Raw genomic sequence first — 27,916 nt, 5'->3', positions numbered from 1 at the left:
GACCCACCGGTGGGTCACCGCGGCGTGAACGTGTTAAGGAAACACCTTTTTATTTGTTTTTCTCATATGCACAAGTTTAAACTCTTTTTTCCTTTTGTACGCAAATGCTCATTAAAACGCATTTTTTTCCTGCCAAACAAGTGTCATTTTTATCTCATATAGCCTACTACGTCCGTCGATAACATATCAATCATTCAAACAATTCTCCAGGTGCAAGATCAACCCACAACCTCAATATGTTTTAATTGTTTTGAGCAATATATATCAAAGAAAAATTATCCTTATGACGAGTTGGAATACAAATTCATTGTGCTAATATTTTAAATGCAAATTCACAAATAGCTTTACAAACAATTAAAATGTTTCAAGTCAAATTTTTGACTGAAAAATGAAAACTCTACGAGCTATAATTACTGGATAATCTGAAGTAAAAATTAAAAAACGTAGCAAAAATTTAGTAAACAAATTTTCAGCTATTTTTTTTACTTTTTGTTAAATTTTTTTCTTTTTGAGCAAACAGATGGCAGCATCAACTCATTCTAATGTTGGTTTGTAAGATATTGAGATCCCGAACGGGTTATTTTAGTTTATTGGAGAAAATGCGAAAGAATATAGTGCAAAGGAAAAACATGCGATGGAAAAACGTGCAAATAAGAACAGAGTTTTGATTGAAATAGTTTGATTCACCAGGTATATCGTGAAGCTTTTGGTTTTTAGATTTAACACCAAATGAAAATGCTGGTGAGAAGTATGAATTACGCTCCTGTCGACTTTTTCTACATCGCATGATCCCGCAGTGGACTGATCGTAAAGACACGGTTGTTAGTAGAAGACTGAAGTCCAGCATCATTAGATGCCGTCAGTAACCGGATGGGTGACCGCATTAATCGGTCTGCGTAGGGACTGAGGGTGTGCGGTATGGGTCCTCGTAAATCTGTTCTACCGCAAAGTGCTCGACTTCCTTCGCAGGTCTTCGGGGTACCAAAGCAGGGGAGTCATCCCTTTTGTAGAGGATCGAAATTACGATGGGTCCTCAGGGTAAGATCTTCAGGGATGTTTGCCAGACCGGCGCCAATAGCCCATTGTGCAGCTCTAGTGCGACGTAAACAAAGTACCTACCTACCTATATCGTATGTATCAGGTGCTAAGAGAGAAATTTTTTTATTTAACCCTTGCTTAAGACCTGTTTACAAGGTCCAATTTCCTGAATCCGAGAAATTAGACCGATTTCTCTGTCCAAGAAATTGGATGATTCGTCGACACTATCCAAAATCTTGAATGTCACTGATTCGTTGAAAGATTGTTCATATTCAACATTATAAGATAATACTTTCATAAGTTTAAAATTACTAAATATATTCAAATAAAATCATAATAACACAAATAAACCGCAACAGATCAATTTATTTGGACTAAAATATATGAAAACAGACAAGAAGATGACATAATTTGCTGCCTGCAAGACGCGGATTGGTTAAGGGAGAAAAAACTTGGATGGAAAGTAGAACATGCTCTACTATCGTCCAAGATCTTGGACCAAGTTCTTGGATGATTGTTTACATGATCCAAGCTCAAAGCAAAACAAGTTTCCATCAATATCAATCAATCTCTGTCCAAGAAATTGGATCGTCTAAACAGGCCTTAAAGCAAGGGTTTTGTTGTTGTTGTTAATTTACGTCGCACTAGAGCAGCACAATGGGCTATTGGCGACGGTCTGGGAAACATCCCGGCGGATGATCCGAAGACATGCCATCACAATTTTGATCCTCTGCAGAGGGGATGCAACCCCGCTTCGGCAGCCCGACGACCTGCACGCGAAGTCGAGCACTTTACGGTAGCACAGTTTAAAGAGGACCCATACCGCACACCCTCGGTTCCTACGCAGACTGATCCAAGTGGTCACCCACCCACACACTGACCGCAGCCAGTGATGCTTGACTTAGGTGATCTGATGGGAACCGTGTCTTAACGATCAACTGTGGGACCTTAAAGCAAGGGAAGAGAGTTAATTGGTTCGATGATGCTAGGAGTTTTGCTTTGTGTATCTGGGAAGAAGGGAAACCTCTGCGCACGTTTCAAAATCGGTTCTGTTTATATTCAGAGCAAAGATGAGGCTTTTATAAGGAAAATATTTATGTTTTGTTTTAAAGCACAGCTAACAGTTAACTTAGCTACGTCACAAAATGAAAATTCGAGTAGTTATCAATGTTATTAATAATCACAAAACTAAAATGATTTTTGTCGTTCATATCAAACATCGACATTTAAGGCTTTGCAGTGAGTTGCATTTGACAGTGAGTGAATGCATTCGAGACTATCTAGCCTGTAAAAACTGTCAAGAAACGCTTTCTAGAACAATATAAATATGCTGAGTATCACGATATTTCTCAAGTCCTTTGCATCTTGCACTCACATATACTTTATACATAGGTTTGACTGTTCCCTGTCTTTAATTCACGCTAGAATAAATAAATGAAAAATATCAATAACTTAAGCTTTCCTATATTTTAAAATCTTTAACTATTCTAAATAAAATATCGATTCAACATTTCTTTCACTTAACATTAATATAAATCTTTAAAATTTATTTGAAATATACTTTAAAATAAAGATTAATGTTAAAAAAATGAAAGAACAAAATCATTTTGTATTTCTAACGCATCATTTTAATAAGTAATACCAGACATACATAACTCATTCTAAGACATTTTTTACTGAACTAAAAAATCTTAAATATTCAGAACTAGAAAATTTCGACAACCATTGACAATGTTTTGGTGGGAACCATTAAAATTTAACGTTATAAAAAAAACGATATATCTAACGCACATTTTCCTTCAACTTACATTAAGGCATAGTTTATTATACAGATATTTATTGACCATCTAAATTAGTTGTATTTAATTACGAAAACTCAAACGCAAGCAAGAACGTATAGGTTTTCACAGTACAGCTGTTGTAAATGAATGTGACGTCAGTGAGCGAATAATCACTTAGAGAAGCCAACTGCTCCGGATACGCCAAAATAATTAAAAAACTCGAAATAACTATGAGCTAAATTTTGTAAATATTGGACTAATTTTGCTTGCTTTTTTAAAGGGTATAGCATGACATAACTATTATAAAGTGGTGAATTTTATAAGCCTACGAATTATTTAGAAATTGTGGCGGATTAAAATCTACTAAATTGAATTTATTAAGAAAAAATCACAATTGTTAAACCACCACTTTAAAATATTTATTTGCAGTCCGGAGCGGCATCTCTGAATCACGTGACTCTCCGCTTCAGGTGAAAACGAAAGTAAAAGTTTTTTGCCTGAAAATAACATAATAAATTGCACTTCTAAAAAAGCAATAACAAGTAATTTTCAGGGAGTTTTGAGGGATTCTGAATGCATTAAGATTTTAAAAATAATTGACTGTAATTTTCCTATACGGGGACATATTCGATAAGGGGATCGACTGTAAGGGGACATATCAGAGATATGTCCACTTCGTTGACTATAGCTATATCACTTAGATGAAGAGGCAGGTGCCGAAAGGCAGATACCTCGATTGACTCACTCACAATAAAGCAATAAGAGACAAAATGGTTAATTATAAGCATTTATTACGAAAATTCCAACGTGTAGAGGATGGACAAAAATATGGTAATAATTTTATACTAACTCTATGTGAACAATCTTTCTTATAGCAGCAAATGTTTTTGAAGATTTTATATGGTTAATCAACTGGCACAGTTCAAAAGAACGGTTTAAAAGGTGCCCTTTTTACCCATGCAAAATTTCCATTTACCGAAATGGGCGTTAAGGAATTAAAAGCTCCTTTCCCTGTTTTAAATACCTCCACAATTTAAAAAGTATATATAATTACGATATTTATATTAAAAAAAATTTCCCTATCCCGTAATTTTCATTCTTGTATATAACTTATTAGAGTATTATATTATCATGTTAATTTACTAACGTTATCTTCTCATTCCTTCCTTAATTCTATTATATTTCAATGAAAGAGCAGATAGTACTCCATACCCAGAATTTAAATCGCCAATTATCCTTTTAAATATCGCCATCATATAGCATGGTTTCAAAATTTATTGGTATTAAAGTTAGAAAGAAGTTATTACCTTCCTTCTCATCAATTTGGTCAATCCAAATTTTGCATGGGTAAAAAGATACCATTTCTAAAAGTCGAAAGCATGATCTCTCAAACTGTGCCAAGAGCTTTGCTAAGTAAAACCTTCCAAAACATTTACTGCAAAACGAAAGTTATTTACAGAGAGTTAGTATAGAGTTAGAGTAGAGCTAATATAGAATTAGAGTAAAGCTAGTATAGAGTTAGAGTAGAGATCTCATAGAGTTAGAATTAGTACGTTCCCATAATTTTGTCCAACCCCTGAATATTCTGTAAATCTAATAAAAGTGTAATGTAAAACAAATGCTTCTATTCTAACAGGAAGTAATATTTTGTGTTCTTTCATTAGACGTTTTGATTACCGGATGAGTCATTCACCATGTGATGCTTCGCTCCAAATGAGTAACTGTAACTGGCCTTTGAACCTTCTACTTTCTTTAAGGCTTGATCGGGATCATAGTGATCAGGCGCTATAAACACATTTTTAAATTTAAAAGTAAAAGTTTTGAGATGTGAAAGTGTGCATAAGTAAAGGATTTTAAAAGTGCTTTAAAAAGGCAATCACATAAAGTGATACACAAGTGACATTTGTAAGTGATTAATTCGTGTCAGGAAGAATATCAGTGAGTATCAGTGCAAAAGCAGCTTGGGTACATTATCAGGGATGATAACTGTTTCGCTTTCTGCTAATGTTTTAATAAATTGATAGCGAGCAAAACTTACAGAATAAGGACAATTACTCCCACTCTTTCAAAGATTTCTCAAAAAAAAAAAAACTGGTTAGAATAGTTCTGGTACCACCCCTAGTTGGCTCTCACTGATTCACTAGGTCTGACATCACTCAAAAAGATAAGATGGCTAGGAACATAATACATAATGATAGATAACTAGGTAATATACTTGACATAATGATACATGACAAGGCATATAGCCTAGTTTTTGGACGGTGCAATTATAAATAAAGCAAGAATTAATATCTTATTTTTGCTACCTCAAGAAAAATTCTGATCATACAGAGAAGCATCTCAATTTACCTATGAAAGTCTGTTTTTTTTTAGTTGCTGATTTTTCCAAGTTACTGATTACTCCATTCCCAAAGCTGATTTGGTTAAATCTGAGTAAAAATTCTTCAGCCAAAATTAGCAACTATACTTGCAAATAAGTTAACAAAAAAACATTATCTCGATTGAAAAAGAAAGTTTGTATACAAGTGCACGCCAAATTGATGTTAAGCTCCCAGCTCAAATGTATATCTCGCGGACGATTTTCTTTTACAGTAAAACAAAAGTAAAAATTCTTTGTCTCGCACTTGATTTGTTAAGTCATGTCAGTATAAGAAGTGCCAACTTTTGTAAGAGGCGCCTAGGATTTCAGTATAAACACGAAATTATAACCTGTTTCTCTTTTTATAATAATTCTATGATTAATAGATGGGATGAATTATCTGACATGTTTCACTTTTTAAAGGTTTTATGTTGTTTTTGAAAGCATAGTTTTATAATTTTTTAAAGAAATTAAAAGAAACTACGCGCAGTCGTGTACGATTACTTATATCCTCCACCGCAATGGTCTCGTCTTAACTTGCAACGGAGAATGGGCATTTTTGAAGAACTAAATATTGCGTAAAGGTAGCGGCTGCCAGGAATGATATAAGCATGGTGCCACAGTATTATTCTTATTTGTACTTGCTGCGCTAGGAACAAATTTTTAATTAATACAGCAAAATAATTTTTTTTTTAAATAGGAAGTGTTAGTTTGAGACTAAACAAATTTGGAAAAAAATTATTGTTATTTAATAACTTCGTTTAATTAAAAGTGCTTGTGTAACATGGAGTTGTGATAAAAAATATAAATTTTTAATAGGAAATAAATCTTTGGCTATACCGGGGATTGCATCAAGGAGGTTGGAGGTGAAGGTTTATGTCCGAATGTGTAGCTTGGGTTACATTGCTGACTCTTACAGCCCGAATCTGGATCGCAATAGCCAGCAGCTGAAATATCTGAAAATATTATATTTTTCATAAGACTCACTGTCAATATTAGCAATAGTTCAAATTAAACTTTGCATTCAAGAAACTGATGATTCTCAATTACTGTTATAATGCATCTAATAATTAAAAATTTTTAGTTTTAATGTTATTGAATAAAAATTTAGTTTCATGTCAACACACTGGCTTGAATATATGCGAGTAGCAATACTTTGCTAAAAAAACTTTGTTTATCATGTATTAATTTACTAACGTAATCTTCTCATTCCTTCCTTAATTCTAATATATATTGATAAAGGAGCAGACAACCCCTGTACTATGTTACTCGGGGGATGTGGTTGATGGAAGGGCCATGTGGTGAAGATCATTCGCCATCTGCTTGTGCTGGAAGTTGTATGTCTCCATTCAAATGAAAAATACAGATTTTTGTAGACTAAGGCATTTTATTTAACATTTCTATTTCATTTCAGTTTTTGAGAAACATGTTCATTTCAGTAAGCGGCTCATCCATGCACAAGAGCCTAACTGCACCACGTGCATGCTGGATCCTCCCTGTGTGCTCCAGGGAGTAGATAGTAATTTAATTTAAGTCATTTGAATAATAATTGTTTTCTTGCTGAATTTACCTGATGGTTCAAATAATTAGGAGATAAGGAAAAACTTATTATGGTAAAAATCAATGATTAAACTCTAGAGCACACAGGGGGAAAAAACAAAAAATTATCCTGCTGCTTAAGAAAGCAACCAACTATTCGAGATCCACGGGGAATACTGGTCTATCTCCAAAAGATAGCGTCCCCTCCCTAGCGGTTGCAAGAATCTCTAAAGACGAGCTATGAGTCGAGCCCTAGAGATCCTGCAAAGGCAATGAAGAGGGCGCTCCTGTTGGAGACAGCCCAGTAGGAAGAGTAAATATTGTGGTGATCCCATGATCACACCACAAATTCCCCCTTTGAATGGGAAAAAATTAATAGCCACCCCTTTAATGAAAAAATTAAGTTTAAATTACCCCATTAAAATGTAAAGGTTAAAATCAAAAAACTTAAGTTACCGTTAACATAAAATGTGAATCATAAAGATAAAAAAATCATACATACATATCATGTTCAACATAAAAAATCTTGAGTAAACATATGCATTAAATAAAATGTTGAGCTACATAAGTGTCCTCAGTAAAAGACAATTTGACTGGTGCCCTGAAAACAGAGTTCAATTGTCCTGATGGCCAATTATAAAATAATTGCTTTTTTTTCTTGAAATTCAAACCATAATTGTTGAGGTGGGATGACAAGGTGAGGTTAAACCTTTCACGAAAAGTAAAATGGCATTTACAAGTATGAGTAAATATCACATATAATAACAACCTTGACACATTAAATGCACTTTTCACTATAAAAGCATTCGCTGCACTTGGAATAACATCAAAAAACTCTCACAATAAGTAATTCAATCATATTAAAGCAAATAGGAATTACCCTTAGAAACTCTCATTGGAAGTCATTCAAATATATTTTTGTCACATTATGGAATAACTTTAAAAAAACCTAGGAAAAATGTTAATTCCACAAAAGAAAATATTTTTTTTTTTTTTTTGAATGTTAATTTCGATAAAGAAATCCTAAGACGCATGACAATAAAGTCAACTATAAAATGCTTATGCATTAGTAATTATGACCACCATTATTAAATGTTTGTAATTATGTAGCTAAAATAAATGAAAAAACTTGGATAAATAAATATAACCAAAAAGGTGAATACGTGTGAGTATTCAGTGTGATAATCAAAATTCAATCGTGATATTCAATTTTCTCTTAAAAGAACCTAAAATTTTAATTTGTTTGTAAAATACAAACATTTTTCTTCATAATTGTAACAATTACCAATTCTAAGAGAAATATCACTCGTAAAAATAAGAATGACCCTGTTAATTATGTACACGGACAACATTTTCATTCCTTATAAAAACAAGTATGATCATTTCAATAAATGATCAAAAAATCATATTAAATAAATCATGGTACACATATCATTAACATATGACATGCAGTAAAAGTAAAATATGCAATTATATCAACATTGAATAGTTTTGATACATTTGTCATTTGAAAAACCTTGTAAAAATATACTCAATTGTTAAATTGAGAAAAATCGACTCAGTGGAATAGATCATTAGCCAGTAATTGTAAACAAATAATTTAAATTTTTTCCTTTTTTTTTTTGAAAGTTAGAGTTAAAGTTAAATTTAATCCTTATTAAATACAGTTAAATGAAATAGTTATATAATGTTAATTGAGTCTAATTAAGTCCAGAGTTTGATAATGTCCACACAGTCACGCCCAAGAAAGTATTGTTGTCATCCATAAAAATATTTTTTTTTTTTTTTTTTTTTTTTTTTTTTTTGATTACATATAAACCTATCATTTTCAAGATAAAATATTGTTATGTAAAGAACAGTTGCGCACCTGTTCACCATTGCCAGCAATAGAAACTAACAATATTTCACAAGAAAATAATCCTTAATTACTTATTCATTTACTTAGCTAATTAACCAAAATATGGAATCTCATGTATGACAGCAATATCTATTAAAATTATATTCATCTTATCGTGCTCGAAGGTTATATCCATGAAATGGATTATTAATTGGTGGGCTCGTAGAATAATTAAGATCTAAATGAGAGAGTCGGCGGGGTGCAAGTCTTAACCTGTCACTATGTATTACAAAACCTTTATGAGAAGGTGTGTCTAAAGGTCTAATTTTAAAATTAACATCACTTTGCTTGTTTACTATAATATAAGGACCCAAAAATTTTGGTTTAAAAGTATCATTTGATCTCATGTACACAATATCGTTTGCATTAAAGTTTCGAAGTTTAGCCTTTTGCATTTGTTTTTGATTTTGTAAGATCTGCTGTTCTTTCAGTTTATTAAATGCTATATCATAAGTTATCCTTAAATCTGATATGAAATTTTGAATAAAGGAAACCTTGTCAAGTTGTTGTGGCTCTATATTTGGATCAAAAGTATCAAACATAGTGGGAGGGCATCTACCAAAATGTAAATATACAGGTTCAAAACTAGTGCTGGGATGGACAGCATTATTGTACAAATTTTGATGCATAAGTAATGAATTCTTAAACGATACACCTGCTTCGTGCAAAGTCAAAATAGATGATTTAATGGCACGATTCAAAGATTCAGTGGCACCATTAGCTTGTGGGTGTTTAGAAGAAGTATGGGTCAAAAATATACCTAAAGTTTTATTGATGCAATGAAATACCTCTGAATTAAACTGAGTGCCTAAATCTGTCAAAATCATGGCTGGTCTACCATGTATCGAGATATATTCAATTAGATGTTGTGATACAGTTTCGGTAGTCAAATTTCTTAAAGGGTATAAAGTCAAAAATTTGGAAAAATGATCCAAAACGGTTAATGCATAACCACAATTTTTAATGGGGCCTACTATATCAATTGAAATAAATTCTCCTGGGACTTTAGGGATGGGAACATTCTGTAAAGGTGCTTTGGGAATGTTGTAGGATTTGTTGCGTATGCATGAGTCACAAGATAAAACAAAGTTTCTTGTATCATTATACATATTTTTCCAAAAGAAATTTTTTTGAACAATTTCATATGTTTTCTTTAACCCAAAATGTGAGATATGACTAATATTTAATACCTTACTCTGTAATGATTTTGGAACAACAATTAACTTAACTAATCTTTTTTTGTTTGTAATAAACATTAATAGTTTAGTATCAGGATCAACAATAAAATTTTTAACTTTATGTGCATTAATTAAAGAAGGTGACTCAAGCAGATCAATAATTTCATTTATATTTGGATCTTTCCTTTGCTCTTCATAAAAGGTGTTGTTAGATATTTCATTTTGAGGGTCTTGTTTTTGAATAATATTTACAGCTTCCAATTCTATATCTTGGTCAACAAAAGGAAGTATTAGCTCATTATCTTGGGACTGTAAAGCAGGAGCACAATTACTAGGATTTTCTCTTCGAGAAAAGTAATCAGAAAGAAAATTAATTTTTCCAGGAATATATTTCATTTCAAAGGAATATTCGGACAGTTCTAGTAGCCAACGAGTAATTAAATTTGCAGGTGAAGTAATTTTCTTATAATGGAGTAGGGGCTTGGAGTCTGTTAAAATTGTAAATTTTCGGTTGTAAAGATAATCCTTAAAAGAAGTTACAGATTTAAAAATGGCGTAGAGTTCTAATTTAATGGCCGGATAATTTTGTTCAGCCTTAGAAAGTGCTCTACTATAATATGAGATGGGGTGAAGGACACCCTCAAATTCTTGTAAAAGAACACCTGAAATTGCCTGTTTACTGGCATCAGTGTTCAAGAGGAAAGGTTTATCCCATTGAGGGAAATTGACAAAAGGTTCGGAAAAAAATATTTGCTGAAGATATTCAAAAGCATCTTTATGTTCTTTCGTCCATACAAATTTTGATTTACTAGCACTGAGTTTACATAAAATATCAGTTATCTCTGCATATTTGGGAATTAGGTGGCGGTAGAAACCGCAGACTCCTAAAAATGATTTAACTTGGTCATGATTTTTAGGTGGTTCAAATTTCATTATTTTTGCAATGTTAGTGGAAATAGGTTTAACGATTTTATGGGAAATATTAAATCCTAAATAATTAGTATCAGTTTTAAAGAATTCAGATTTACTAGGGGATAAAGTTAAGTTATACTTAATAAAAATATCTAACACTGCTTGAATTTTTTCCAACATATCTTCAAATGAATTAGCTCCAATAATTATATCATCCTGATACGAAAATATGCCAGTGATTCCCATATTCTTTAATTCATCTATGATAGTGTCTATCATAGCTTGAAATATACTGGCAGCTGTTTTTAAGCCATAAACCAGTCTTTTGCTACCAAAAGTTCCGAAAGGTGTGGTAAATGTGAGAATATCTTTAAGATCCTCTGAAATTTTTAATTGTTGATATGCATGGGGCATGTCCATGGTAGAGAAAAATTGAAATTGTGATACATCATTAATTATAGTATTAATGCGGGGTAAGGGATAAGTTGCCGAATCTATTATAGTATTTATTAAACGCAGGTCAAGGGCTAGTCTAAATTTTGTAGGTGCATTAGGGTCTTTAGGATTAGGTCTTTTCTTAACTACAATTAAAGGGCAAGACCAAGAAGAAATATTTCGTTCTATTATGCCTGCTTCTACTAATTCCATTAAGTCTGTTCTTACTTGATCTTGTATGGCATAGGGAATTGTAAATGGTTGGCACTTCATAGGATTTTTTGATTTAAACTTAACTTGAGGTTTAATAATATCTGAGTGCCCTAAAGTTTTAAGGGATTTTGAAAAAGCAGCATATCTTAAAGTAAACAATTGCAATAATTTTTCTTGCCTATCAGATGGTAAATGGGCAAGGTCAAAATCTTCTTTAGTTAATTCAATTTTCCTCAAATCCAAAATCTCTTGTGTGGCAGATATCAAATTACAAAATTCCATATCTTCTTCTAAATTATGAATAATTTCCTGAGAAGAATTCTCTTCAAATTCAGGATTAAAGAAAATATTGCCTAAGTTAGTGTCTTTGTTTATATGAATAGTTTGTTCGCCAATATTTTTAACAACAGTAACAAATTTAGATTTGTCACAATTATGTAAAGAGGGAAAAATTTCAATACTTGGATTTTTAAAGGTGGGTTCAAACAAGAAGGTTTTGTCTTTATCATTAAAATTTTTAATTTTTAAAGTTATTTGAGCTGATTGTTTTGGTTCAATTACTAATTTTCTATTTACAATTGCCTTAGAGTCAACAATTGAATTACAAAGTGTTTCACATTTTTTTGTTAAATTAACTTTAAAATTTTGAAAAACAGCAACATTATCATGGGGGAAAATTTTAATATCATGTTTGGAAATGAAGTCATAGCCCAGTATGGCATCAAAATTGCCATGTGCAAATTCAGAAATATAAAAAGGGTTTTTAAAATGTTGTTTATCAATTTTAAACGAAATTTCAGAGCAAAACAAAAATTTTAACTCTGAATTTACAGTTCTAATTTGAACATTGCTCGAAAGAAGTCTAGTTTTGTTATAGTTCTTTATTGCTGAGTATACATCCTTAGCCATGAGTGAAACACTTGAACCGGAATCCAATAAAAATTTAAAATATTGATTGCCAAACTTAATATCTATTATGGGTAAATTCTTACTTGTATAAACATTATTGATATAAATTAATTTAGATTCTACATTAAAACTATTAAAATAATCTCTAACTGTATCAAATTGTTCAGAATTCATCTTAGAATTTAAGTATTGATTAAGTTTTTGCTTGGGTGAACTTGTACGTGGGAGTGAGGACATTATGTCACCCTTTAATGGCCTCGTCTTAAGTTTAAATGACTCTTGTAGGTAGATTTTGGCATAGTTTGTTCAGAATTATATCTCGTTTGACTGTTAAATTGCCTTGCATTATACCTTTGTGAATTAGGATTTTGAAACCTATCATATCTATTGGGATAATTGTAATGAGGGAAACGAGGGGTCACATATCGTGGACCCTGAAACCTAGGATAATTAGTGGGACGAACAGTTGCCAAATATAGTCGACAGTGGGCCATAATGTGACCTCTTTTATTACAAAAATGACAAATTATTGGCTGCTGTGGTTTTTGATGGGTGTTATCTACATAGTTTAAACTTTCCTGTCTGGGCATATTTGAAGCCTCTCTTGATGGTGTTATAGATAATTTAAACTCTTCACAATTGGCCAATGTATGTGGCTTTGAGCAATATTGGCAAGATATTTCCTGTACTTTTAATGTTAGGGTTTGTATTTGGCTTTCCAGCCTCTTTAAAGTATCATTATCTGATTTATTTGAAATAGAATGTGAATTTAGTACCTGAACGGTGGCTTTCGCCATAGCTAACTTATTAGCTTTAATCACTAGCGATTCAAAATCACACGAGTCCTCTAAAATTAATGACTCCTTCAACTCATTGGGCAGGCCATTGATCAGCTGGAGGGCTTTGATCTGGTTTAGGGCTTTGTTATCATTTACTGAAGTAAATGTTTTTGCAACCAGGGACTCGATTCTATGTGCGAAACTTCGAATCGATTCACCTGGCAGCAAAAACATACTATTGAGTGATATCAGATTACTGGTAGGGTTCACATCATTTTGGAAAAAATCCTTGAGCAACTTACACGTTGTCTCAAAATTAGCATTTACAAATTTGGGATTATTGGCTACGAAATCCTGAGCAACCCCTTGCAATTTCCCTTTCAAAAAAAGTAAGGCAACCTCCTCCGACCAGCCGAACAATGCTTTCATCTGGCAAATCTGCTCCAGAAACCAAGCAATGGATTCATCACCAGAAAAGGCTTGAATATTTAGGTTAAAATTTTTAGCGTCGGCCATTGCTTGAGCTCTAGTGCGCATTAAAATGAAATACAATTAGAAAATACAGTTATATAATTAGGTTTTGCCAAATGAAAATGCCTTAAAACAAAATAGTTACTTATATAAAATTTATAATGAGGCACATTGAATAAGGAATAAATTTTAAAAATATAAAAATTGAATACAACATATTAATTTGTTTAAAATTAATGAACTGTTTACTATATTAATTTAACTCTTATGAGACCCATTAAATACCAATATTCAAATATTATATTTAAACTTAAATGGTTGAAAAAATTTTTGTAATAAATAAAATGCATTAAATATTAAATGCGAAAGATATATATAAATATAACGGTGAGCTTGACACATATAAACAAAACACCTCCGGATATCAACAAGTAAAAATTTTCAAAAACTTTATATCGTTATCTTGACATTTTATACTCACAGGTGAAATTTTCCAAAAGCACAACGTCAATTAGCACACGCGGAGCACGAATTTTCCAAAAGCACAACGTCAACGTCAATTAGCACACGCGGAGCATAACACTACTCAAAATGCGGAACATCTATTTACGATCTTCATCCTTGGTTCCTTTTTCATCGTAAACTGTTGAAACCCCTGCATTTCGAATGGAAGACGATCACACTAGAAGGCGTGCACAGAAAAAAATTTTCTTTCCGGTATTTCTCTAGATTAGCATCTAAAACCATCAGCTGTTCTAGGATCCTGGTCATGCGGCTCCATATTACTATGTTACTCGGGGGATGTGGTTGATGGAAGGGCCATGTGGTGAAGATCATTCGCCATCTGCTTGTGCTGGAAGTTGTATGTCTCCATTCAAATGAAAAATACAGATTTTTGTAGACTAAGGCATTTTATTTAACATTTCTATTTCATTTCAGTTTTTGAGAAACATGTTCATTTCAGTAAGCGGCTCATCCATGCACAAGAGCCTAACTGCACCACGTGCATGCTGGATCCTCCCTGTGTGCTCCAGGGAGTAGATAGTAATTTAATTTAAGTCATTTGAATAATAATTGTTTTCTTGCTGAATTTACCTGATGGTTCAAATAATTAGGAGATAAGGAAAAACTTATTATGGTAAAAATCAATGATTAAACTCTAGAGCACACAGGGGGAAAAAACAAAAAATTATCCTGCTGCTTAAGAAAGCAACCAACTATTCGAGATCCACGGGGAATACTGGTCTATCTCCAAAAGATAGCGTCCCCTCCCTAGCGGTTGCAAGAATCTCTAAAGACGAGCTATGAGTCGAGCCCTAGAGATCCTGCAAAGGCAATGAAGAGGGCGCTCCTGTTGGAGACAGCCCAGTAGGAAGAGTAAATATTGTGGTGATCCCATGATCACACCACACCCTGAATCAAGTACTCTGTTCCCAGAATTTAAATTGGCAATTATCCTATCAAAAATATTGCACGATTTCAAAATTCGTTGGAATTAAAGTAAGAAAGAAGTTATTAACTTCCTCTCCTCAATTTGGTCATCAGTTAAATCAGTTATGAATATCAGTTTTTAATAAGAAATAAATCTGTAGCTATACCGGGGGTTGCATCAACATTTCGAGGTGAACGCTTATGACCGAATGTGTAACTTGTGTTATCTTGCTGATGTTCATCTTGTTGATTCTTATAGCCCCAATCTGGATCGCAATAACCAGCAGCTGAAATATTTGAAAATGTTATATTTTTTCATACGACACACTCTAAATATTAGTATTATTTCAAATTAAACTTTGCATTCAAGACACTGATGATTCTCAATTACTATTGCAATGCATCTAATAATCACTAATTTCATTGTTAAAATTCCTTAATGTTAATTTTATTTCATAAAATTTTAGTTTCATGTCAGCACACTAGCCTGAATTTGTGTGAGTAGCAATATTTTAAAAAACTTTGTTCAGTTTCTCATGTTAAATTTACTACCGTAATCTTCTCATTCCTTCTTTAATTCTATTATATTTCGATGAAGGAGCAGATAGCTCCAGGGCTTAGTACTCTGTACCAAGAATTTAAATTGGCAATTATCCTTTGAATAATATCGTAATCTTATAGCATGATTTCCAAATTTGTTGGTATCAAAGTAAGAAAGAAGTTATTAACTTCCTCTCCTCAGCTTTGACATCAGTAAAAACAGTTATCAATATCAGTTTTTAACAGGAAATAAATCTTTAGCTATACCGGGGGTTGTATCAACATTTGGAGGTGAACGTTTATGTCCGAATGATGTGTAACTTGGGTTATCTTGCTGATGTTCATCTTGCTGATTCTTATAGCCCCAATCTGGATCGCAATAACCAGCAGCTGAAATATTTGAAAATGTTATATTTTTTCATACGACACACTCTAAATATTAGTAATATTTCAAATTAAACTTTGCATTCAAGACACTGATGATTCTCAATTACTATTGCAATGCATCTAATAATCACTAATTTCATTGTTAAAATTCCTTAATGTTAATTTTATTTCATAAAATTTTAGTTTCATGTCAGCACACTAGCCTGAATTTGTGTGAGTAGCAATATTTTAAAAAACTTTGTTCAGTTTCTCATGTTAAATTTACTACCGTAATCTTCTCATTCCTTCCTTAATTCTAATATATTTCGATGAAGTAACAGATAGAACCTGGGTTAAGTACTCTATACCAAGAATTTAAATTGGAAAATTTCCTTCGAAAAATATCGTAATCCTACAGCATGATTTTAAAATTTGTTCGTATTAAAGTAAGAAAGAAGTTATTAACTTCCTCTCCTCAGCTTTGACATCAGTAAAAACAGTTATCAATATCAGTTTTTAACAGGAAATAAATCTTTAGCTATACCGGGGGTTGTATCAACATTTAGAGGTGAACGTTTATGTCCGAATGATGTGTAGCTTGGGTTATCTTGCTGATGTTCATCTTGCTGATTCTTATAGCCCGAATCTCGATTGCAATAACCAGCAGCTGAAATATTTGAAAATATTATAATTTTTCATACGACTTACTCTAAATATTAGCAATAGTTCAAATTAAACTTTGCATTCAAGAGACTGATGATTCTCAATTACTATTGAAATGCGTCTAATAATTACTAATTTAATTGTTAAAATTCCTTAGCAATAATATTATTTAATAAAATTTTAGTTTCATTCAAGGGGACTAGCCTGAATTAGTGTAAGAAGAAATACTGTAAAAAACTTTGTTTAGTTTCTCATGTTAATTTACTACCGTATTCTTCTCATTCCTTCCTTAGTTCCATTATATTTCGATGAAGGAGCAGATAGCCCCTGGTCATAGTGCTCTGTACCAAGAAATTAAATTGGCGATTATCCTTTGAATAATATCGTAATCCTATCGCATGATTTTAAAATTTGTTGGCATTAAAGTAAGAAAGAAGTTATTAACTTCCTCTCTTTAGTTTGGTCATCAGTTATCAATATCAGTTTTTAACAGGAAATAAATCTTTAGCTATACCGGGGGTTGTATCAACATTTGGAGGTGAACGTTTATGTCCGAATGATGTGTAGCTTGGGTTATCTTGCTGATGTTCATCTTGCTGATTCTTATAGCCCGAATCTCGATTGCAATAACCAGCAGCTGAAATATTTGAAAATATTATAATTTTTCATATGACTCACTCTAAATATTAGCAATATTTCAAATTAAACTTTGCATTGAAGAGACTGATGATTCTCGATTACTATTGAAATGCGTCTAATAATTACTAATTTAATTGTTAAAATTCCTTAGCAATAATATTATTTAATAAAATTTCAGTTTCATTCAAGGGGACTAGCCTGAATTAGTGTAAGAAAAAATACTGTAAAAAACTTTTAGTTTCTCATGTTAATTTACTACCGAAATCTTCTCATTCCTTCATTAATTCTATTATATTTCGATGAAGGAGCAGATAGCTCCCGGACTTAGTAATCTGTACAAAGAATTTAAATTGGCAATTATCCTTTGAATAATATCGCAATTCTACAGCATGATTTTGAAATTTGTTGGTTTTAAAGTAAGAAAGAAGTTATTAACTTCCTCTCTGTAGTTTGGTCATCAGTTAAATCATTTATCAATATCAGTTTTTAACAGGAAATAAATCTTTAGCTATACCGGGGCTTGTATCAACATTTGGAGGTGAACGTTTATGTCCGAATGATGTGTAGCTTGGGTTATCTTGCTGATGTTCATCTTGCTGATTCTTATAGCCCGAATCTCGATTGCAATAACCAGCAGCTGAAATATTTGAAAATATTATAATTTTTCATACGACTTACTCTAAATATTAGCAATAGTTCAAATTAAACTTTGCATTCAAGAGACTGATGATTCTCAATTACTATTGAAATGCGTCTAATAATTACTAATTTAATTGTTAAAATTCCTTAGCAATAATATTATTTAATAAAATTTTAGTTTCATTCAAGGGGACTAGCCTGAATTAGTGTAAGAAGAAATACTGTAAAAAACTTTGTTTAGTTTCTCATGTTAATTTACTACCGTATTCTTCTCATTCCTTCCTTAGTTCCATTATATTTCGATGAAGGAGCAGATAGCCCCTGGTCATAGTGCTCTGTACCAAGAAATTAAATTGGCGATTATCCTTTGAATAATATCGTAATCCTATCGCATGATTTTAAAATTTGTTGGCATTAAAGTAAGAAAGAAGTTATTAACTTCCTCTCTTTAGTTTGGTCATCAGTTATCAATATCAGTTTTTAACAGGAAATAAATCTTTAGCTATACCGGGGGTTGTATCAACATTTGGAGGTGAACGTTTATGTCCGAATGATGTGTAGCTTGGGTTATCTTGCTGATGTTCATCTTGTTGATTCTTATAGCCCGAATCTCGATTGCAATAACCAGCAGCTGAAATATTTGAAAATATTATAATTTTTCATATGACTCACTCTAAATATTAGCAATATTTCAAATTAAACTTTGCATTCGAGAGACTGATGATTCTCAATTACTAATGAAATGCATCTAATAATTACTAATTTAATTGTTAAAATTCCTTAGCAATAATATTATTTAATAAAATTTTAGTTTCATGTCAGCGGACTAGCCTGAATTAGTGTAAGTAGCAATACTTTAAAAAACTTTGTTTCTTTTCTCCTGTTAATATACTACTGTAATCTTCTCATTCCTTCATTAATTCTATTATATTTCGATGAAGGAGCAGGTAGCCCCCGGGCTTAGTAATCTGTACCAAGAATTTAAATTGGCAATTATCCTTTGAATAATATCTTTATCCTATAACATGATTTCAAGATTTGTTGGTATTAAAGTGAGAAAGAAGTTATTAACTTCCTCTCCTCAGTTCGGTCATCAGTTATCAATATCAGATTTTAATAGGAAATAAATCTTTAGCTATACCGGGGGTTGCATCAACATTTTGAGGTGAATGTTTATGTTCAAATGATGCGTAGCTTGGGTTATTTTGCTGATGTTCTTCCTGCTGATTCTTATCGCCCCAATCTGGATTGCAATAACCATTAGCTGAAATATTTGAAAATATCATATTTTTCATAAGACTTATTTTGAATATTAGCAATATTTCAAATTAAACTTTGCGTTCAAGAGACTGATGATTCTCAATTACTATTGTAATGCATCTAATTATTACTAATTTAACTTTTAATATTCCTTAGTGTTAATGTTATTTAATAAAATTTAAGTTTCGTGTCAGCAGACTTCCCTTACGAATATTTAAGGTACATTTGAGATTTTTTTGAGGCACCGAGGTTGTTTTGAGGTATATTTAAGGTTGCTGAGAAAACAGCAATAAAAATTATACCTCGTTAATGTTGTAATTAAGGCATAGGAGGTTGTTTTAGATTAACTTCAGCTAATTTTGAGGTTGTTTAAAATTCACTTCAAATCAGTTTGGCTGATAAGGTTATTTTTAAGGTATACCAGGTTGATTTTCTGATACTTGTAACAAAAGAGGTATTTATGAGGTATAAAAAAATTAAGCTTATTTCAACTAACGAGAGTTAAGTATTTACGAGGTATAAAAAAATATACCTTATTTCAACTAAAAAGAGTGAGGTATTTATTGAGGTGTATGAAGTCATTTTATTTATACCTAAGCTTATTTTCAGTTTGTTTAAAGTACACTTCATATTAACTAGCTCACTTCCCAGAGTTCCGTGCGAGCTGGCAAATGGCGTTTGTGTTGAAAATCGAAAGTCTATTCGAAATTCGGTAAGTGTGTTTGACATTTATTAATTTAGTTTTATCACTTTTAATCAAATATGCTTCAATTTCTCAAATTTTAGTATTTTTGTATTAAGGACGCGTCTTGATCTTAAATGATTTAAGTTGGAGGATATTCTTAAAGGCTATTGTTGTAGTCTATTGTAATAAGAGAGAACAATCGGAATATTTCTCGTCGCTGTTTTGGGTAACGTTACTGGTGAATCGTTACAGCAGGTTACGCATAGTATATTTTATCGTTTGTTATTTATTCAAATATAACTATTTTTTTACTTCGCTTAAATGTATATATTTAAACGTAGCAAATATGCAAGCTGATTAATTGAGTAAAATGTTCATAATTTCTCTTATAAATAAATCGTTGAAAATTGAAAGATTTTTAAAATAGCAGTTTTGCTTTGAAATTCTACTATAGCTGTATGGTGATCGTTTGCTTGGATATCTGTAGGCGAAGTTTATATTGTTGTTTATGAGTGAAAATATGTATAATAACACTGCATTTTAAATCTGATTAACATACAAGTTTTTTTTGTAATACATATATATATATATATATATATATATATATATATATATATATATATATATATATATATATATATATATATATATATATATATATATATATATATATATATATATATATATATATATATATATATGTAATAACGGTGGAACCACACCGTTATTTTTTAGTTATTTACAGTCAAAGCAACATGATTAAGAAGTCCAGTTTCGGCATAATATTTTATTTTACTAAACGATGGTGAAATAGCAGTTTAACCCCTCTCCAAGTGGGAGAGGGGAAACACATATCCCGTCTAAGCTGACGGATTTTATTTAAGCATGATAAACAACAAAAAGCCACGCAAAAACATTCGGTCCTGCGTTTTATAGGATGATTACAAGTTGTGAAGAGGCCAGTCACTATTACCTTTTTCTGTATTCTTACGCCTCATCAATTTATTTATTACTCATAGCAAATCGTTTAATCTTTCCTTATATGGAAGTGAAAGATCTTAAAATAACTTCTCTTTTGAAGTATAAATCTAATTATTATTCATTGGCATGTTTTTAGCCTTGAAGTCCCAAAATAGAATTTCTACCCTTATCCTTTACTAAAGATATTTTATGAAAAGGAATGAAGTTTTAATGCTTTTATTAATACAAAAATATTTAATTTTTGTATTACATCCCCCCAAAAAAATTTTGGTAAGCCAAAATAAAAATTTTAAAATACTATGAATATATAAACTTTATGTTGGTATGACTGTCCTCTTTCTTACAAATAACCTTTTTCCAACATGTGAAAAAAAATTATTTTACAGTAACAACAATAAAAACATAATAATAAAATTTATCTGTTTAGTGAACTAAACAGAAAGAAAAATGAAACATAAATTTATAACTTTTCTATTAAACTTTTCAAAAATTTTTCCACACAAAAATATAAAATTTTTTTATGCAAAATGACTTGGACAACAAGTGTCATTTAATCAGAATTTACGATTCTGTGTGGTTAATGGGGTTATTTACTTGATGAAATTCTGCATTCCTCGTTGAAATGGAGGAAAACAGAATTTCATGAAGCACTGTGGAATTGAGAGATCCAGAATGGACATAAACAAAAATAGTTTAGAAAGTTTTTTCTCACTGTGTTGAGAAAAAAAAAAGTTCAAGTTACTTCGCCCTCACTCCTAACTGATGCTGAGGTAAACATCTCCACACAACGCGATTCGGATCTCTCAAAAATATAGGGATTACTTCTTCCCTTGAAGAAAGTAAAAAATTTCTTTTGGTGACTATTCATGATTTAATTTCAACATTTGTGGTCTGTGATATTTCCTAAGCTTTGAAATATGCACTATTTCAAAATTTTGTTTACTCAAAATATTCTTTTTATTTATTTTGTAATTAATTTCTGAAATTTTTTGAAGAATTTTATACGGTCCACTAAAAGGAGGTGACAACTTCCTCGTATTAGGATAAGTAAATTCTTCAAACAGAACTAATTCATCATTTTTAAAGTCTATATCTAAAAATCTAGCATCATAGTTATTTACAGTCAAAGCAGCATGATTAAGGAGTCCAGTTTCGGCATAATATTTTATTTTACTAAACGATGGTGAAATAGCAGTTTAACCCCTCTCCAAGTGGGAGAGGGGAAACACATATCCCGTCTAAGCTGACGGATTTTATTTAAGCATGATAAACAACAAAAAGCCACGCAAACACATTCGGTCCTGCGTTTTATAGGATGATTACAAATTGTGAAGAGGCCAGTCACTATTGCCTTTTTCTGTATTCTTACGCCTCATCAATTTATTTATTACTCACAGCAAATCGTTTAGACTTTCCTTATATGGAAGTGAAAGATCTTAAAATAACTTTTCTTTTGAAGTATAAATCTAATTATTATTCATTGGCATGTTTTTAGCCTTGAAGTCCCAAAATAGAATTTCTACCCTTATCCTTTACTAAAGATATTTTATGAAAAGGAATGAAGTTTTAATGCTTTTATTAATACAAAAGTATTTAATCTTTGTATTATATATATATATATATATATATATATATATATATATATATATATATATATATATATATATATATATATATATATATATATATATATATATATATATATATATATATATATATATATATATATATATATATATAATTTTTTTTTTTTTTTTTTAACAGAGCTTATCCACAGTTCTCTGATATTGCTGAGATGACCTAGGCTGTAAATAGCACATGTGCAGCAGCGAAGAAAGGTGGCTTGCAAGGTATTGCTCAGCCGTCCCCTGGGAAATTGTTCTGAATTTATACCAAAAAGAAAAATTAATCTCTCCTAATAAACTACAGTATTTATGTAATTGTTGATTACAATAGTTTGCTAGATATTTGATAATTGAGAGCTAGTAACTGTACTAGCTCACTTTTTCATGTTTGATCACAAAACTGTTATTTTTCACTACATGTTATTTTTTCACAAATTACCCACGTTAATTATTTTCTAAGCAGATTGTTATTACTTATTAGAATATTGAGCATAATTAAATAAAACCCGATTTCATGTTTCTATAACTATTTGTTTCAAGGTTATGAGCATATTTTGCAGCTTTTTATGATTCACTACTTCAAAAATTAGCGAATTTCGAAAATCTTTAACTTTTCAGAAATAAGTTAGTATAGTTTCTTATGCAATTTTAATGCTGAATTGAATAAAATCAATTACAAATAAAAACATTTATTGCTGAAAGTTGTAAGAATTTTTTTTGAATTTCATCCTATGGGATGCGTTTTCATATTTAAACAAATGTTTCTATCACCTAACTACTAGTTTTATTTTGCTCGGTATCATAAGTTATATAGGAGATATTATACTCAACTTCTTTTAAAAGTATTATTTCAAATCATTCTTTCTTAGATATTTTCCTCTCTTAAAATTGCTCACAACTTTAAAATAAATGCTCCTTATCAGCTTGAAATCGGTCCTATTAGATTGAGTGTAAAAAAAAGAATAAAAATTGGCACATAACTTAAAAATTTCAATTCATTAAACGATTGTTGATTCTTGATTACATTGATTAAGAAATATTAAAATAACTATTTTTTAAGAAACTCTGATGTGATTGACAATAACGGAAGTCCTTTTCAGAATCAGCATCAAAAATTTATAAAAAAGCTATTAGTTTCATGAAGTCTGACAAAAAAGTTTAAAAATATAGATTAGGTTTATTGAGTTTAAAGATTTGTAAGAAAAATAGAAAGAAAATCTAATTATCAAACTTACAAGTACCGTAATGATATCAGATGAATAGGAAAATAAAAAGCGTTAAAATTGCATAATAAGTTTGGAATTATATATTTGAATTTCTGTAAATGTTGTAATGTTAATACTTTTTTCAGTGTATTTAATTTTGTGGCTGTGGTACCTGTCTTGCTTTTTAGCTACGAGGATTGAAAAGAAATGGCAGAAGAGGAATGCTATTTTTCTGAAAAAGAAAATTGATTTCATCCAGTTAAGTTAAATCATAACAAAAAACAATTTATAATATTTTAGAACCTGCCACTATTATTGTAAATATGACTTTCTTACTAATTCATATTTATTTCCTTTTAGGTTCCAATAATTACAAATTTTAACAGGTAGACGGAAACAGTATTTAAAATAATTTTGTGGGTTTGTATAAAAAATGAAATTTTAGTTTCAAATAAAAGTAATTTGAATTTCAGCTGAGTGATTATTTAAATTTGTTGTTTTATAGCTTTGAAAATTCAAGCACTTTCGACAACTATCTTCTAAAAATATGAGTTCCCATAAATAAATTTTCCTAACTGTAGAATTTGGATATTCAAGATGATTTAATTAAATTTTTTAAAATTACAGAAGAATTATGCATTTGAAACTTTCTTTTACAGCTTAACAAAAGAAGCAATTACTGCCGAAGGTTTAATATTAAAAACTTCAGGTTGATAAATGAAGATCTCCACGAGTAAAAAAATTTAATGATATACATTATTCTTCATATAATGTACATAATATCTTCATATATATTATATTTTTTATATAGCGAAGTTAAAAATTATTAAACTAGGTGGACCGTATAACACCTCACGTTTGGGAATTATTAGCTTCGTAAGTACCAAAAAAACAGTTTTAGGTTGAACTACATAAGACTGAAGAGTAAAATGTCGCATCTTAGGTTGATAAATTAATACTTCTAAAATTACAAAAATATATACTTGAGGTTACGAAATAATAACCTAAGGTAGAACATGGAACACAAGACGTTAATAAAAAATAACTTTTCCAAGTGTCGAAAATACACTTCAGGTTGATTTATAACAACCTCATGTATAAAACGCCAACCCATAGGTTGATAAATAAATACCTCTTGAAGCATAAAAATCTATACTTGAGGTTGAAAAATAATTACCTGAGGTCGAAAATAATACACCTCACGTTGGAAAAATATTACCTTTCCTGTTAAAAAATACACCTGAGGTAGATTTATAATAACCTGAAATGTAAAACGACACACCATAGGCTGATAAATAAATACCTCTACAATCATAAAATTAGATAGCTAAGGAAGAAATATAATTACCTGAGGTCCAACATAATACACTTCAAGTTAGTAAAAAGTTACCTTTCCAACTGTCAAAAATGCACCTGAGGAAGATTTATAATAACTTGAAGTGTTTAATGAAACACCTTAGGTTGTTGAATAAATGCTTCCACAAGTATAAAAAAATATACTTCAGGTTGGTAAGTAATAACCTAAGGTTGAAAACGAAACACCTTAAAGTACTAAATATCTACCTCTCCACAGATGTAAAATTAAACACTTCAGGTTGAAACATATATACCTCTGGAGTTATATTTAAGGTATATTTGAGTTTGAGGTATTCATTCACACCCTTTTCAACCTAACGACGTATTTAAATAACAACCTCCTTTATATCTTTAAAATATACCTCATTTATACCTCGATATTTCATAAGGGTAGCCCGAATTTGTGTGAGTAGCAATGCTTTAAAAAACTTCGAATAGCTAGTCATGTAAATTTACTAATGTAATCTTCTCATTCCTTCCTTAATTCTATTATATTTCGATGAAGGAGCAGATAGCCCCTGGGTTAAGTACTCTGTACCAAGAATTTAAATTGGCAATTATCCTTTGAAAAATATCTTAATGCTACAACATGATTTCAAAATTTTTTGGTATTAAAGTAAGAAAGAAGTTATTAACTTCCTCTCCTCAATTTGGTCATCAGTTAAATCAGTTATCAATATCAGTTTTTAATAGGAAATAAATCTTTAACTATACCAGGGGTTGCATCAGCACTTCGACTTAAACCTTTATGTCCGCATGTGCAGATTGGGTTATCTTGCAGATGGTCATCTTGCTGATTCTTATAGCCGGAATCTGGATCGCAATAACCAGCAGCTGAAATATTTGAAAATATTATATTTTTCATAAGACTCACTCTAAATATTAGTAATATTTCAAATTAAACTTTGCATTCAAGACACTGATGATTCTCAATTACTATTGCAATGCATCTAATAATCACTAATTTCATTGTTAAAATTCCTTAATGTTAATTTTATTTCATAAAATTTTAGTTTCATGTCAGCACACTAGCCTGAATTTGTGTGAGTAGCAATGCTTTAAAAAAACTTTGAATAGCTAGTCATGTAAATTTACTAATGCAATCTTCTCATTCCTTCCTTAATTCTATTATATTTCGATGAAGAAGCAGATAGCCCCTGGGTTAAGTACTCTGTACCAAGAATTTAAATTGGCAATTATTCTTTGAAAAATATCTTTATGCTACAACATGATTTCAAAATTTTTTGGTATTAAAGTAAGAAAGAAGTTATTAACTTCCTCTCCTCAATTTGGTCATCAGTTAAATCAGTTATCAATATCAGTTTTTAATAGGAAATAAATCTTTAACTATACCGGGGGTTGCATCAGCACTTCGACTTAAACCTCTATGCCCGCATGTGTAGGTTTTGTTATCTTGCTGATGGTTATCTTGTTGATTCTTATAGCCCGAATCTGGATCGCAATAACCAGCAGCTGAAATATTTGACAATATTATATTTTTCATAAGACTCACTGTAAATATTAGTAATATTTCAAATTAAACTTTACATTCAAGAGACTAATGATTATCAATTACTATTGTAATGCAACTAATAATTACCAATTTTAATTGTTAAAATTTCTTAGTGTTAATAATATTGAATAAATATAAGTTTCATGTCAGCAGACTAGCCTGAATTTGTGCGAGTAGCAATACTTTAAAAAACTTTGTTTTGTTTATCATTTTAATTTACTAACGTAATCATCTCATCCCCCTCCTTTCTTATTTCTATTATATTTCGATGAAAACGCAGATAGCCCTTGGCTAAGTACTCTATCAAGAATTTAAATTGGCAACTATGCTTTGAAAAGTATCGTAATCCTATAGCATGATTTCAAAATTTGTTGGTATTAAAGTAAGAAAGAAGTTATTAACTTCTTCTCCTCAGTTTGGTCATCAGTTAAATCAGTTATCAATATAAGTTTTTAATAGGAAATAAATCTTTAACTATACCGGGGGTTGCATCAACACTTTGATGTAAACCTTTATGCCCGCATGTGTAGGTTTTGTTATCTTGCTGATGGTTATCTTGTTGATTCTTATAGCCCGAATCTGGATCGCAATAACCAGCAGCTGAAATATTTGACAATATTATATTTTTCATAAGACTCACTGTAAATATTAGTAATATTTCAAATTAAACTTTACATTCAAGAGACTAATGATTATCAATTACTATTGTAATGCAACTAATAATTACCAATTTTAATTGTTAAAATTTCTTAGTGTTAATAATATTGAATAAATATAAGTTTCATGTCAGCAGACTAGCCTGAATTTGTGCGAGTAGCAATACTTTAAAAAACTTTGTTTTGTTTATCATTTTAATTTACTAACGTAATCATCTCATCCCCCTCCTTTCTTATTTCTATTATATTTCGATGAAAACGCAGATAGCCCTTGGCTAAGTACTCTATCAAGAATTTAAATTGGCAACTATGCTTTGAAAAGTATCGTAATCCTATAGCATGATTTCAAAATTTGTTGGTATTAAAGTAAGAAAGAAGTTATTAACTTCTTCTCCTCAGTTTGGTCATCAGTTAAATCAGTTATCAATATAAGTTTTTAATAGGAAATAAATCTTTAACTATACCGGGGGTTGCATCAACACTTTGATGTAAACCTTTATGCCCGCATGTGTAGGTTTTGTTATCTTGCAGATGGTCATCTTGTTGATTCTTATAGCCCGAATCTGGATCGCAATAACCAGCAGCTGAAATATTTGAAAATATTATATTTTTCATAAGACTCACTGTAAATATTAGTAAAATTTCAAATTAAACTTTGCATTCAAAAGACTAATGATTATCAATTACTATTGTAATGCATATAATAATTACCAACTTTAATTATTAAAATTTCTTAGCGTTAATAATATTGAATAAATATAAGTTTCATGTCAGCACACTAGCCTGAATTTGTGTGAGTAGCAATGCTTTAAAAAAACTTTGAATAGCTAGTCATGTAAATTTACT

At 30.8% G+C, this 27,916-nt stretch overlaps 1 protein-coding gene across 20 annotated transcripts in view; it reads right to left on the bottom strand.

The window, feature by feature from the left end:
- Nucleotides 1–3,592: 3,592 nt before the first annotated feature.
- The window catches only part of LOC107452885 (uncharacterized), a 39,584-nt gene continuing 15,260 nt past the window's right edge, over nucleotides 3,593–27,916 (bottom strand). For 7 of the 20 annotated variants that reach the window (XM_087151108.1, XM_087151109.1, XM_087151113.1 and 4 more), the window contains 13 exons: nucleotides 27,535–27,654; nucleotides 26,895–27,014; nucleotides 26,255–26,374; nucleotides 25,616–25,735; nucleotides 18,931–19,053; nucleotides 18,298–18,420; nucleotides 17,665–17,787; nucleotides 17,026–17,148; nucleotides 16,393–16,515; nucleotides 15,750–15,872; nucleotides 15,110–15,229; nucleotides 6,019–6,134; nucleotides 3,593–4,604 (listed from right to left, as the gene is read on the bottom strand). In XM_087151108.1, the coding sequence (XP_087007234.1) occupies nucleotides 4,572–4,604; nucleotides 6,019–6,134; nucleotides 15,110–15,229; nucleotides 15,750–15,872; nucleotides 16,393–16,515; nucleotides 17,026–17,148; nucleotides 17,665–17,787; nucleotides 18,298–18,420; nucleotides 18,931–19,053; nucleotides 25,616–25,735; nucleotides 26,255–26,374; nucleotides 26,895–27,014; nucleotides 27,535–27,654 (1,487 nt within the window). In that variant the 3' untranslated portion in view covers nucleotides 3,593–4,571. The remainder of the gene's footprint in view (nucleotides 4,605–6,018; nucleotides 6,135–15,109; nucleotides 15,230–15,749; nucleotides 15,873–16,392; nucleotides 16,516–17,025; nucleotides 17,149–17,664; nucleotides 17,788–18,297; nucleotides 18,421–18,930; nucleotides 19,054–25,615; nucleotides 25,736–26,254; nucleotides 26,375–26,894; nucleotides 27,015–27,534; nucleotides 27,655–27,916) is intronic. The other 13 variants (XM_087151114.1, XM_087151117.1, XM_087151116.1 and 10 more) reach the window with 13 other exon arrangements.

Source organism: Parasteatoda tepidariorum, chromosome 9 (assembly GCF_982258835.1).
Source record: "Parasteatoda tepidariorum strain Cologne lab strain chromosome 9, Ptep-v5.0, whole genome shotgun sequence".
Lineage (NCBI taxonomy): Eukaryota > Metazoa > Arthropoda > Arachnida > Araneae > Theridiidae > Parasteatoda > Parasteatoda tepidariorum.
The sequence above is the reverse complement of the archived record's forward strand: the minus strand, read 5'-3'. Positions and strand labels throughout refer to the sequence as shown.